This window comes from Gymnoscopelus microlampas (assembly GCF_963454915.1).
Source record: "Gymnoscopelus microlampas genome assembly, chromosome: 18".
NCBI lineage: Eukaryota > Metazoa > Chordata > Actinopteri > Myctophiformes > Myctophidae > Gymnoscopelus > Gymnoscopelus microlampas.
The window spans coordinates 24098629-24113387 of record NC_139955.1 but is presented as its reverse complement, the minus strand read 5'-3'; the positions used below and the strand labels follow the sequence as shown (position 1 = coordinate 24113387).

The 14759-nt window shown below is 44.0% G+C and overlaps 1 protein-coding gene across 3 annotated transcripts in view; it reads left to right on the top strand.

The window, feature by feature from the left end:
- Window positions 1–14759, top strand: part of mid2 (midline 2) — a 103209-nt gene that overhangs the window by 15386 nt on the left and 73064 nt on the right. For all 3 annotated transcript variants that reach the window (XM_084041953.1, XM_084041951.1, XM_084041952.1), the window contains exon 2: window positions 12063–12922. In XM_084041953.1, coding sequence (XP_083898079.1) covers window positions 12119–12922 — 804 coding nt within the window. In that variant the 5' untranslated portion in view covers window positions 12063–12118. The remainder of the gene's footprint in view (window positions 1–12062; window positions 12923–14759) is intronic.

The window sequence follows — 14759 nt, the reverse complement described above, 5'->3', positions numbered from 1 at the left end:
TTGGCACATACTGTGTGTACTGTATACAGTATACTACCCACACACGGAGAGACAAAGCAAGCATGCATCCACCCAAATGTGCAAACACCCTGCTAATTTTACACACCAAAATAGTATTTTTTGCAATTTAAATGAACACATGTATTATGTACTGTATGTACAGGAAGGTTGAAAAAGCCACACTTAAAATGCCATGTATGCAAGCTGAAGAATACATTAACTCTTAGGCAAAGGTTACAAAAGCATAACTTAAAAGCCTATTTACTGTACATGTATGCAAGCTGAAGAATATATGAACTCATAGTAAGCTGTCTGTGACCACACGCATCAACCCACCACCCACAATGTCATTACATATTATAATACTCATTTTTATTTCTAATCCTTTACTTTCTTTGTACAGCGTGAAGCCCGGACCAGCATGCCAGTTTCCCAAATGTAACGACATCATTTCATATCTGAATCGCAAGCTGCGTTGCCGGCATGTCATGCCATAATGAAAAGCTCCTGGGGCGAAATGGAGTTGTGGTGAGGTGACGAAGGTTAACTTGTCCTCAGAGTCCCACTATATTTTCCCCATCAATAGCCGACATTGGTAACTAGGGAATCGGGTAGGAAACTCTTAAAGCACCGTAATAATTGTGCAGTTTACTTAAAATAGCCGATCTGGAAGCTCACAAGGCGTCACAGCATGGCACGTTGTGAGCTTATAGATCTGCTATTTTAGGGGCATGATACCAGTGCATAATGAAGTATAAATCACCCTTTACAGTAAGACACGGTTCCGGCCATACACCTTCCTGTCATTCTCCCACGGTATTAGTGACATTAGTGTCAGAGATAGCTGTGGGATGGTTTCTGGTAGTGTAGCCAGATTTAGACAGAATTTTGTTCAGAATTTTAAAAAGTGTGTGCGTGTGTGTGCGTGCGTGTGTGCGTGTGCGTGTGTGTGTGTGTGTGTGTGTGTGTGTGTCGGGGGGGGGGGGGCAGCTGGTCCTTGCAACAGTCTGCCCTTTGTCGGTCTGTGAACTGTGCTAAAAGTAAAATGATTTGGCTGTGTAACTGTTTACATTCTGTGAATAGGAATCACGTGTTTGATTGAATCAGCATGCACTGTGGGAGTGTTGGAGAGAGTGAGAAAGAGAGAGAGGGGGGGGGGGGGGGTGGGAAAGGTGAGGAGAGGGATGAGTGAAAGAGAAACGGAAATAGAGGAAGGAAGAAGAGATGAGTGGAAACAGGGAGAGAGGGGAAGGGTGGAAAAAATTAACCCAGGCCAGCAGAGCCACATACTGTAATGTGCTTGAATATTTTGTTTTATCCCGCATAGCAACTGCAAGTGGACACGGCCTCTGTCAAAGGCTGCACAGAAATGTGACATGACAAGTTTAATGTGCTACTTGATCCTGTTTGTGTAATTATGTGTACAGTTTTGGTGTGTTCTGGTCAACTGGCGGTCCCTCATTTTGTGCACCGCCATTTCCTTTTTCCAAAACCATAGAAAAGGAGAGCCGTAGTCTCCACGTGTCTGGAAAACCTCAGCAGTTCTCAGTCCTGACATATCCCTTATGCCTGTGGGTATTTTTAACCCAAGTTTCTGAAATTACTTGCCCTCCGAAAAAATGTGCACCATTTCAATCCACTTACGCGATTGAATTCCACTGAATCCACTCAAACAAAGTCCTGTTTTTAGGGAAGGTGATTAGAGAAAATGCCATGTTTTAAGGCCAGGGCTTTAGAATTAAGCTAGCTGACACAGTCACTAATAAAAGTACCCATACAGCGGTGTTATGTTATAGGGGTTTTATGGGTCCTTTCATTTTGTCCTTGATTAGTCCCTGCCTCGCCAAAATACATTTATTTCCATTTACCAACACTGAATTGGCTCACCATTTACTTTGGAAAAACTGATGTTTGACTCTGCCTTAGTATTGGCCTAACCCATAAAACACATGAAAGTTTCCTGTTTTATCTTGGCACTCGTTGCACTATCAAGAGAGTGAGAGCGAAAACAAACTGTCATCCTAAACCATACCTTAACCTTTTCCACAAAGCAACTCCAATTAGCCCGTTCTCCGTTTGCTTCTGAATGGATATTTAATTAGTAATGAGTTCCCGTTCCACACAGGCAAGGTGCCAGAGTAAGTCAGTGATTTGTAATTAATGTTTTGTATAACCTTTTGCACACTGGAAGATATTTGAGGAATGCTTGCCGCATACCAACATGACTGAAGCTGATCTAGCTTTGCAGGTTATAGGCCCAATGCACACCGGCTAGCTGGCTAGCACACATCTGTCTTTGTTTATCTCTAAATCTCTGTGGAGAAGCGGCCTTTGGCCACCCTGAATGCAGCTGACCTCAGCCAGACCCCACTAACTAGCTACCTGTTGGTATGGGCTGTCGCACTTCCCCAGTACCCATTGGGAATAATAGTGTTTTTTGTTTGCTTGTCTTTTGGCGTTTAGCCCCACACATCAGATCAAAAAGATATTCTCCCAAATACTGTATGTCACACAACAATGAATGTCACAGTAATAGTTGACCTTGTCACGTGACGACACTATCAATATTAATTCCTACCCCCAGCCACAGTGTCACATGGTGAAAAATACAGCATAATTATCTTTCCCAAAGCTCCCGGAAAAAAAAGACTGCTTGACCCCCTGATGTTTAGTTTACATCCTCTTCCTCTCTTCAGAGCCTCTAAACTCCAGCTCTGTGATTCTCTGCTCCTCTACCCCTGCTGTGATATGGCAGTGATTGACAGCTTCCACAGAGGTGGTTGGAAACCTTGTACAAGGGGTGGGGTGCGGGGTTGCCAGGTACACTGCCAAGTGTTCAGTAATAAACTGGTGATACGAAGTAGATTGTCACTGGAGTGTGATGATTAAGTTTGATTGATGGATTGGATGCTGACGCTGGAACAAGTGATGATATATAGTATCCGTGTGTGTGTGTGTGTGTGTGTGTGTGTGTGTGTGTGTGTGTGTGTGTGTGTGTGTGTGTGTGTGTCCGTGCGTGTTCGAATTTACATGCCATCTTGCACTTAAGCGTAGCCTCTTCTGGAAGTAATCACTTGTTCTATTCTCTGTTCAGTGAACAAGGAGTGTTTGATAAATGGCCAACATCTGGGTTTGGCTGCACCTCGGCACGCCCCATCCTATCATCGAAATGAATAGCTTTCCCATGCATCCCTACCTCGACACTGGGCCATCACAAGGGGCTACTTCCTCCAGTGAGTCACGACCAAGCCTTCCATTTACAGTATAAGTGTTGACATTGAGCATGGAATTTTCTGAAGCAATGAATCCAGCAATCTAATTACAGTACCTGCTGGAGCTTAATTCCATTTTGAGACACTCCTTTTTCCTGCAGTTCTTCCACACTGGTCTACTACTTTTGTTAAAGATTCTTGGCCCATAATCTACAGAATCCTTTGTTCAAATCATAAGTGGTCCAGCTTTAATTCAGTGCCCTTGTGGTTTCAGTGCTCAACCATCTGGACAAATGTCTTAAGGCATTAACAGAAGATTAACAATTCTCTCTGTGTGTATATTGGCTCACTGCGCTTTTGTCCTCATAACCTATGGCCAGGTGATTCAATTAAATACTTCCAGCTTCATTAGACCCACCTTGATGGATATAAGCCAAGGCATCACTGAATTAACTACAAAAGCACTGTTTAACATTTTCTAAAATGTTTTAAAAAAGACGACCTATTGTACAAGCTTACATTCACTCTCATGCACTCCCTCGTGCATATGGCAGAACACAAACATGGTGTACACCTACTGTACATTATGGTATCAATTCTCACGACGAGCATGTGTGCTTACACACACTTTTACATACACTATGTGCTGTGGCGTACACCTTTTATTGCCCAGGGAATCAGTCATTTAGGGATTTTGCTGACAGGGTACTATTTGTAGCACTCATATTACACAGCCAGTCTAACTGGCATATCGGTAGCAGTATAATATTATCTGTAGACCAGGCATCAGTTGAAGGGAGTTATTGTTCCTGACACAACGTTACACAGTACTATCCTCAGTTCCTCACCAACACTGACATCAGCATACAGTCTGGCACCTCCGATCCAGGATCATTTGGTGGTTCCATCCGCACAGTTTGCCTGCTCTATAAGTGTCCTGGACAGCCATGTTTGTTTGTGTGTATTGCATTTACCGAAAGAAAGGCTAAACCCCGGTAGTCATGGGAATCCACAGTTCTCTGAGCTCATTTAAGGGAAGTTTAGGGGTTCCTTGTCTTTCTCAAGGACAAGACACCAGACTGTTGAACATACATTACGTGGAAGTTGTCTCCAATCGCTATGCCATCCTGTCAGTCACAGAAACAAAACACTGAAGAATAGCCAATTGTATTTTACCCCCTTCTATTAACCTAATGTAATCATTATTATGCCAATTAATTCCTCCTCACACATTTGTACCCTACTGGCTCACCTGCCAGTGAGGAGCCCTCACTGGGAAGACGTAGCGCCTCCGTCTTAAGCCTTCGGTTCAACATTCCCAGCTGACAGGTGCCGCCCCAGCCCGTAGGAGTACAGTACGTGCAGCAACAAAGATCACCCCCGCTGCCCAGCTTCGCTCTCCCGAACACAGTCCAATTGTGTTCAAATAGACGCTTGGCCATGCCGGAAGCACCTCGGTGGATCAAAATCCCTCGACTCCGTGGTGGTGGGCAGTTCATTTACCCTTGCACCCCCCAAGTTCCTTAAAAAAAACAAAGCCTAGAGAACTAACAAAGAAACCAACAAACCATAAAACCCTGCACTAAACTACTTCTACACCAGATTTGAAACTTCGGACATAAACACCCGCTCCCATCGATCTCCGGTCACCTCCGTCGATAGTCAGTTGCACTCAGAGTGATGCAACCAGCAGTGATGCTGTGGTGCGATTCACAAGACTGAGGAAGTTTGGTATGGGTTCTATGGCCCTTCTACAGAGGTGCCACAGAGAGCATCCTGACTGACTGCATCACTGCCTGGTATGGGAACTGTACTGACCTCAACCGCAAAGCAATGCAAAGGGTCATACGGACAGCTGAGCGCATCAGTAGATGTGAGCTTCCCTCCATCCAGGATATTTACGACGGACATTGTATCAGTGAAGCTTGCAGGACTATCAAAGATCATAACTCACTTTAGAATGCTCCAATTATGAATAAAAAGACTTGGAGCATTCTAAAGTGAGTTGCGAGCCACAGTGACTTTTATCATGATTTTGTTGTTTGTATTTTTCACCATCACCAAAGATGGAGGATGTGCGTTACTTTTGTCTTTGAATTATCAAAGATCATAGCCATAACTAACCACATTTTTAAGACGCTCATACCAAGAGGCAAATGGCTTTGTAGCTGCAGAACCAAGGGCAGATTGCTAAATAGCTACTTCCCCCGGACAATCAGGCTTATGAACGATCAAGCTATGCTGATCAGATAAATTAATTTTAAATCAATTATTGCTATACATTATTTGAAATATCAAATCCTGTGTTGTTATGGACGAAGTAGATTTGTGTCAGTGGTTCACAAGTTAAGGTGTGGTGATTTGTTGTGATGACCCAGTACCCCCCATACCCCCCACGAATAAAACAAGTGCTCGTTTTGGCTCAACAATAGTGTGAACACAGCGATCGGTTTTACAAGCAAATTGTCCCCATTGTTTTCACAAGGCTAATTGGCATTGTTCCAAAAATACCACTCTCTGTGGTGACGCATTCTTTGTCAAAGTATGTATGCACACACACATTTACCAAACACTCAGACCCTCAAGGGACTTTGCGCCTTTAAATAAACATGTGTCTTTTTTTTTTTTTTTTTTTTTTTTAAACATAACAGTGTTATCAACAACTCAACAAAATTGGCCACATTCATATCAGATATGTGTAAGGATCTGGCCACATTCTTCAAAAGCATTTGAACTTGGGATATTTATTGTGCGTTGAATGGATTGATTAGTATGATGGATTTTATCCATCAAGGCTGATCGAGTGAAAGTCCCTTGAATATGCTGACAAGGCTGAGCACTGTCCCGTGTGTCTGTGTGTGTGTGTGTGTGTGTGTGTGTGTGTGTGTGTGTGTGTGTGTGTGTGTGTGTGTGTGTGTGTGTGTGTGTGTGTGTGTGTGTGTGTGTGTGTGTGTGTGTGTGTGTGTGTGTGTGTGGGGGTGGCAGTCTGTCTTTTGGGTTGACCTTATTAATCCTGTTAGGGAAATTCACTTTCAGCTTCACCCAGCTGATGGCCACTCAGATGGTCATGATGAGCACTTGGGGGGGAGCTATTAGAGTTGAAGTGTCTCGCTTAGGAACACTTCGATACATATTACTGGGCGGGCTGGGAGGTGAACCTGTGACCTTCTGTTTTCCAGACCGCCTCTCTGCCAAACTTGGCTCCTCCAGGCTTAGTAGAGCAGTTGATCTTGTCAAATGAGGCTGTAGATCAGTTGTATACTGTGGTAGACAGTATAACTGTCTTGAGTAATGCAAGAGACTTTAAGTATAAGTACAAGTCTGTAAATGTAATGAACAGACTTGTAAATAAACAAATGTGCTTGGTTATGCAGTATACAGTATCTTATCACTAAATCCATGTGCTTAACAGTAACTAGTAAGGTGTGTGCCTGGGCAGCTCAGTAGGTAGACCACTCCCCTTGGAGTCACAAGGTTCTGGCTTGATATCCAGTGCAATGACAAACTTCCTATGGGTAACTAAGAAAGACATGTAGTGGAAGTAGAGACAAATGACATTTTGATACAGACAGTTCTACTTATTGACCCTCCTGTATCTTTCTTTCGTCTTCCTACTCTTGCTATTTTCTATCTTTCTCCATTTCCTCCTCAAATTGCCCAGCCCTGGCCATTGCTGCACAGCAACTATAATTTGTATTTAAATTAGCTTCATAAATACATTTGCCTCGAGTTGACTTGTGTGTGCTGCTATCTATGTTCATGCCTACATGACTGTGTCTGCATGTCCGCTCAGTGTGACAATAATGCACAATGCCTTTTTTCACAAGGCTAATTGATTTGGTTCCAAGTGACTCCCACCACAGCTCACATTGTTTCCCTTGAGTGATATAACAAAAGCTTAACAGGCCTTTTTATTGTGTGTGAACACTGGGTGTTAATTATAGATGTGCCCTGTTAAACACCACCACATTACCGTTTGGACAGACAAGTGTTTGAGCTCTGTGCTGAGAAATTAGGTCCGTCTGCTGGCACACTGGACACATTACTAGGCCTACTGTAAGAACTCTGAGAATCATTTTAATGATACACACACATCCTCAATTGGCTCTTCAATGATCTGTTGATATGTTTACTTTGGAGATAAAAATAGGAGATATACAAGCTCATAAGGCATCGCAATGCGTTATGAGCTTGTAGAGTGGCTATTTTCAGTATGAATAAAGGTGTGGCTTGAGATTTTGACTTGCCCAAGCTGTGCCTTAGGCACAGACACATTGAAAAGCGCTGCTGTAGCTTCACACAGTGAAGTTCTTGTGGTCACATGTCCTGACTGGTGATACTGAATCGCGGCTTTTCTTCTGAGAACATTATTTAATTCCTTGTTCCTTGTTCCCTGTTGTTGTCTCTCCTCAACCAAAACAGAAGTCATATAGTGCTAACCGAGGAGCTGCTGCTCAGTTACAAGATGCCTTTCACATAGTTCACATACTGGTGACCAATCAGAATTGTTTTATAGGGCAAATGTTTTTAGCAAAGGGGACAATTGTGGTTCATATTCCATAATTCTCACAAACCATGATGAAAATAATTTGGTGAAAAATAACTGTACTGCAGTGTATGAATTGCGCTCAAAATTAAACAGAATAATTCTCTGCCAGTCCCATAGGCCGGGTGCCGGGAGGCGGAGATTACGTTTTCGCCCTGTGTGTGTGTGTGTGTGTATCTGTGTGACTGTGCGCAGCTAATCTCGCGAACCGCTGGACCAATCGTCATCACACGTTGCATGCACCCTCCCAGTAGGCCAAGTTAGGCTGTCCCAAATGAATGGGAGTGGCCTATTTCTTACAAAAAACACCATTATGCAACATCCAATGAACCCCAAATTGGGGGTTGCACCACAAATGTGAAAAGTTGTCAAAGTATGTAATATAAATTCTGTTCCCCCCATTCTCTTCATGTACTGATGGCTACAAACCACAACTTAACCCAAACCCTGGCTTAACCCAGCCTGGTGAAGATATGCGCTCCGTGGAGTGCCTTTTTCTACTTTTGTACTATATCTCTATCTTCACTCATATTTCTATAGGCTATATGTTTATATTCACTCATATTTATATAAAGGCCAGCAACCTGGGCGTTATAAGGTCATAAATGTTACTCATGCCCCCCACCCCTCTCTCTCTCTCTCTCTCTCTCTCTCTCTCTCTCTCTCTCTCTCTCTCTCTCTCTCTCTCTCTCTCTCTCTCTCTCTCTCTCTCTCTCTCTCTCTCTCTCTCTCTCTCTCTCTCTCTCTCTCTCTCTCTCTCTCTCTCTCTCTCTCTCTCTCTCTCTCTCTCTCTCTCTCTCTCTCGTTATCTCGCTCTCTCGTTATCTCGAGTCTCCTGTCCCTAGTTATTCCCTATCTGATATAGTGGAGATAAATTAGGGCTATTGTTGGCTTAGCAGAGCAGAACCTCATGTCTGCTCTCTCAAGAGGTAGCAAGCTGCTGTGGGGTCTCTCTCTCTCTCTGTACGTCTCTCTTTCCCTCTATCTCTTTCCCCAATACCGCCAGGCTGTGCGATAGCACAAGCAGATAAACCATCTGATAAATAGCAGTCAAGGTGAATATTGTGCAAAATATTTGTAAAGGCTGAGACAAATGCACAAACAAGCACATTTAACACACACACACACACACACACACACACACACACACGCACACGCACGCGCGCGCTGCCCGTTGCCTCTTATCAACATAAGATCTGCATGATTGCCTATAGGCTGTTATTCATTTATCTCCCCGGTAATGAATTTTGTGGAGACGCTGCATGCTGTTTACATGTACAACCACATTCTCAGTCCGTTGCCCTTCCCAAGCAATTAGTTAACGCTTAAATCATTTTGGCTTTGAACATAGCTTGATGTCAGACATGGTTGTGGCATGTGGAGCATGTAGGCAGGGCAACGATGACAAGACTTTGTTGTTGTCGCAGATGTCTTTGAGCCTTTGAGCTCAAAGACATTGTTTTATCTCGAGCCGGTTTTGAGCTGGTAACATCTGCTAATGGTTAGCAACACGACAAAGCGCTCTGCACACCATAAGCACAAAGGTCACAATGATATTTCAGTACATGAACCCAGGTTCAGGGAGAGAGGACGCCACATTGTCAGAAATAAAGCTAGATATAGTAGATGAGAAGGACAGACACACACTCACTTTTTTACACATGCACACATTTTACAATAAGGAATCAAACGGACAGAAAGGATTGTGTTGTTTTAGTTTGACATAAATTGGATACCAATAGATTGATAAACTGGTATCCAGATTGATTGATTGATTTATATGATTGGTGCCATAACTGATCCATATGCACATACATAGTGATGTTCATATATTGTGACTTTTAAATTAGTACAGAGTATGTGGAGAGGACATATTGAATGCAAATTTCTATGACAGAAGTCCTCAATTGTCATAATGGTAGACCAAGGTTGAACCCTTTTTGTACATATTAAGTAGGCTACTGCTGACGTTGGAACCATTTATGGCAAATCAAAATCAAAATGGCAAAGTTTGTGGATTTGTTGAGATTATACTGAGCACAGTCTGCTTTGTTCTAACATCTAAATCCCTATTGAACAGTAGCAATGCAATTCCATCAGTCCCATTTGTAATTAGGTAATAGACCACTGTACCGGAGGGAGTACATAATGACATATGGGTCTTGGAGCCAACTCAAGTGATCGACTTTGTTTTAACTTTCTTAATCTACTGTATATCCATGGTAATTCATTGTTTACTGTGTGTGTGTGTGTGTGTTGTGTTGTTCTGTCCTTGCTACACCACATCTTTCTTCCTGTAGAATATTTGAAGGTGACCATTGACGTGTAGAGCAGCCATACACGTGCACAGTACACAATGTGCACTGTCTGTGATATTCAGAGAGGCCATAACAGACTAGAAATATTTTGTATTTTTCTATTCTATTGATCTATTACTTTTCATAGCAGCTACATCTCAGTTGATAGAATTTCATGGACAATTAGTAAAGCAGGAAAGGTGGACATAATCTTTAGTGAACCACTTCACTAAATGGGGAATCTGGAGTCATCAGATATTAGGCTGTAATTTCACGATTCCTGCTTTATTTCTTTACAAGGTAAAATATACACTGGGAGAAAGAGAGAGAACGCTGATGGGGTTTATTGGTGATTTTTCATGCCAATGCCTTTAGGATTACCTGGGACAGGCAGCTTGATGCACATGCTGCAAGGTGATGAGGCTGGCTATAGAGGAGGCTGATCTGAAATCAATTATCTACTGTACCGTCATTTTGACTCGAGAGAGTGAGGCCCATATTCACTACGGGTTGGCACTAATTACCAAATTGGCTTTTCACGCTATTCACTATCCTCATGCACTGAGAGTAGATCATGCCAAATTGTGCAGGCAATTAAATAAATCCACGTTGTGTCTAGTATATTTTTGCATTATGCAAAAATGTCATCGCTCAGCCCACAGTTCTACAGTATCTAATTGTGAAACAGATAGGGTTATGGTAGAGTTGTCAAAGTATGTCATATAAATGCTGTTCCCCCATTCTCCTCATGCACTGATGGCTGCAACCCACAACTTATACAGCCCTGGCTTAACCCAGCCTGGTGAAGATATGCACTCCGTGGAGTGCCTTTTTCTAGTGTTGTACTATATCTCTGTCTTCACTCATATTTCTATAGGCTATATTTCTATATTAACTCATATTTATATAAACGCCAGCAACCTGGGCGTTAAAAGGTCACAAATGTTACTCATGCCCCCCACCCCATTCTTCCTCCCATTTCCCATTATGCAAAAATCGCTCAGCCCACAGTTCTACAGTATCTAATTGTGAAACAGATAGGGTTATGGGAGAGTATGCGTCATACAACACTAGATTGACGTTTCTGTTGTGGGTCCTGAGCCTTTAATGAGGAGTCAGGCAGTTTAGTATTGCTCTTCTGCTGCTGTTAAAATAAGGTTGATGATATTAAATTACTGCTTCTGCTGCAGCAAAATTGGGTTTTAAGCAACAGTGCAAAGGGACACAATTATAGAAAGGCCAGCCAGACAGTAGACAGATTCAGACAGATTCAACCTATCCCTAGAGCAGTCTGGGTCATGGAGAAAGTGTGTGAAACGTAGAACAGTGTGGCAAGAGGAGACGAACAGAGACAAGTGGCAGTAATTAGGGAAATGCACCAGAGAGGAAAACGAAGATGGAGAGAAGGAGGGGGCAAGGCAGAGGTTCTGTGCTCATAGGCACGTTAGACTACAAACGTACTGTAGAGTGCAGCTGAAAGGACGTGAAGGACACAAAGCTGTCAGGCTGTTACAGAGATGGAGAGGTCCCCTGTTTTCTACCAGCTCCGCTTTCTATCCCCTTTGCTGCTTATCTATCCGTCGTCTCTGTCATTGTCTATGACCCGACCCATCTCTCATGCTCCCGTCTTTCAGCTTCAAAGTCCGCACTCCCTCTTTCCTCCTCTCCTAGTCCTTCCTCTTCTACTTGGAATTAGGAGTGATGTGTTATAAGCTGTCAGTGAACAATCGAGGGTCCCAGAACAATGTGTGCAGGCTGGATGTGATCAGACTGTCAGTGGCTTTTACTGAACCAAAATGTGTGGCGTAACTGAAGCCAGTGTCAGTGATGATGAACAGAGTATATTGAATTAAATCATTTGAACAGTGAATGAAAAGTAAGAACTGTTATTCGTGCTCTGCAGCTGTCCAACAGAAAGAGGACATTACAAAACGATAGCAAGTTTTATTTCAAGGCCTTAATTAGAGATCAATCCTGTATTGACTGCTTGTCTTTTGTTCTCGGCAGGTGACTAGCCAGCTTTCGTGGGATTTGATGTCACCTCTAGATCGGTTCAACTGAAGATGGAAACACTGGAGTCCGAGCTGACCTGCCCGATCTGCCTGGAGTTGTTCGAAGACCCCCTGCTCTTGCCCTGCGCCCACAGCCTGTGCTTCAACTGCGCCCACCGCATCCTGGTCTCCCACTGTTCCACGAGCAAGCCACTCGAGTCCATCTCGGCCTTTCAGTGCCCCACCTGCCGCTACGTCATTACGCTCAACCACCGCGGCCTGGAGGGCCTCAAGCGCAATGTGACCCTGCAGAACATCATTGACCGCTTCCAGAAGGCCTCCCTTAGCGGCCCCAACTCACCCACCGAGAGCCGGCGCCTGCAGCCCCAGCGGCCCTACAGCGGCACCATTAGCGCCACTATCGGTGGCGGAGGCGGCACGTGCGGAAGCAGTGCCCGTAGCAGCCCGGCCACCTCGACCCACTCCCACGCGCCACTCTCGGCCAACCACACCAACGCCAACCACAGCGGCCCGGCCGCCCTGGTCGTCGCCATGGACCCGCGCATTGGCTGCCAATTCTGCGAGCAGGACCCCCCGCGCGAGGCCGTCAAGACATGTGTGACGTGCGAGGTGTCGTACTGCGACCGCTGCCTGCGTGCCACGCACCCTAACAAGAAGCCCTTCACCAGCCACCGGCTGGTGGAGCCCGTGTCCGACACGCATCTCCGCGGCCTGACCTGCCTGGAGCACGAGAACGAGAAGGTCAACATGTACTGCATGGTGGACGACCAGCTCATCTGCGCCCTCTGCAAGCTGGTGGGGCGCCACCGAGAGCACCAGGTGTCCTCGCTCACCGAGCGCTTTGATAAGCTCAAGGTCAGTGCCTTTTGTTTTCATGTCAGCTCACAATAAGCATACCATGACATTGTGTCAACAACAGGCCCCAGATCTGTTTTCTGCCCCCATCGTCTCACTGTGGCGTGTGCCTATAGCAAGGTAAGGTAAAACATGGCCTGGTACCAGTTTGGAATCAGCAGAGTATATTGAGCTCCAAATGTATTCTGTGATTCTCAGACCAGGGAGCTTAGCTGTTGCTTATCTATTTTCCAATTCACAGCCTGTCAAATGTATTATGGTGATCTCTCTGTTTTCAGTTTGCCAAACAGCAAATTTCATTTTAATCCCCACATGGGGTATTTAATTTTTTTACACTTTTGTTGACTACGAACTTTCAGAGCAGCCACAATCGTGGCATACACAATCCCACCAGCCATTGTTCATCTCTCTGTACAGAGAGAGAAAGGGAGAGACAGTAAACTAAATCAGAAAGAGAAAGAGAGAGAGAGAGAGAAGCAGCACAGAGGGAGGTAGAGAGCGATAGAGAGCACGTCATTATAATAGTCGATGAGCTGGCATTCCCTGTGGCCATTGAGCTTTGAGGGGTTGTGCACTCTGTGCTGACCAGTTCCAAACACTAGGATTGCTGAATCAGGGCGAAAAACAACAGGGAGAGGCACTACTAGCTGGAGCTAATTCACACACTAAAGACCTAAAGCTGCTTGCTAACATTTGCCAGTGCCAATAAAAGCTCTAAGCGCTGGTATGTAGTGCACCTGTGTGTGTGTGTGTGTGTGTGTGTGTGTGTGTGTGTGTGTGTGTGTGTGTGTGTGTGTGTGTGTGTGTGTGTGTGTGTGTGTGTGTGTGTGTGTGTGTGTGTGTGTGTGTACGCACGCGTGTGTAGAGACCTAGTTTCAGCATTTTAATATACAGTAGGTCCCATTTTGCAGCATTTTCTTTGCCAAAATAAAGTTGGATTATAATGTCCTTGGTACATTGAAGTGACCTTGAATCAGTTGCAGTTGCATCAGTTGTTGCAGCACTTTTGCATTTGAAGTGGAAAAGGTTGGACCTGAGTACTGAGTAGGTACAATGTAATGTAGTTCAAGGGATCTCCAGTGTAGTTTTGTTAGAAGATTTGCCTCTATTACTGTCACCTAACAAACTGAAGTCGTTCAGTTCACACATTTTGTTTTCATTCCTTATACTGCATTACAAAAAAATAGAACAGAGGCATTATCATACTGTAAACAAACTTCCTCATTTAGCAACTGACAGCTTTTTCTATTCAACACCAGATTCCTTGTAATTAATATGCCTTTGTTGAGACTGCCTACATGATGGAAATTCCTTTGATGTCATCAGCTGTCCCCTGGGTCCATGGATGTGAATTTGTCCACAACTCTGTTGCATCAAATGAATGGCATTGTGTAACACAGTAAGGGAAATGGATACTTGAGAAAGTACTACCTAGTCAGTCTCAGGACTCTCTTTGTGGAGAAGAATGGTTTATACATTGAATTGTCAGTGCGTTTCTTTTCTCTCCATTCTCTCTTGCAAATGGAAAGAATTTTAATGGCAGCATGCATTGTAATTTCACTGTCACTCTATACAACAGGAGTGCAGGTGTTAAAAAAAAAGGAAAAACAATTCCCGAAACTGCTTCAGCGGCCTGTTTTGGAAGTATAATCAATCCATTGAGACTCGGAAATAGGAGAGGATGTTTTCAGCGTCGTCTCTGCTATATATTAGAATCCAGAATCCATTCCAGCTTTAGGTGAAAATGTAACCTTTAATTCACCCTGTCGTGTTGTTTACGATTACTGCCGCCAATTAATCTATATTTCAACTCCACACTTGTACACCAATGAAATTC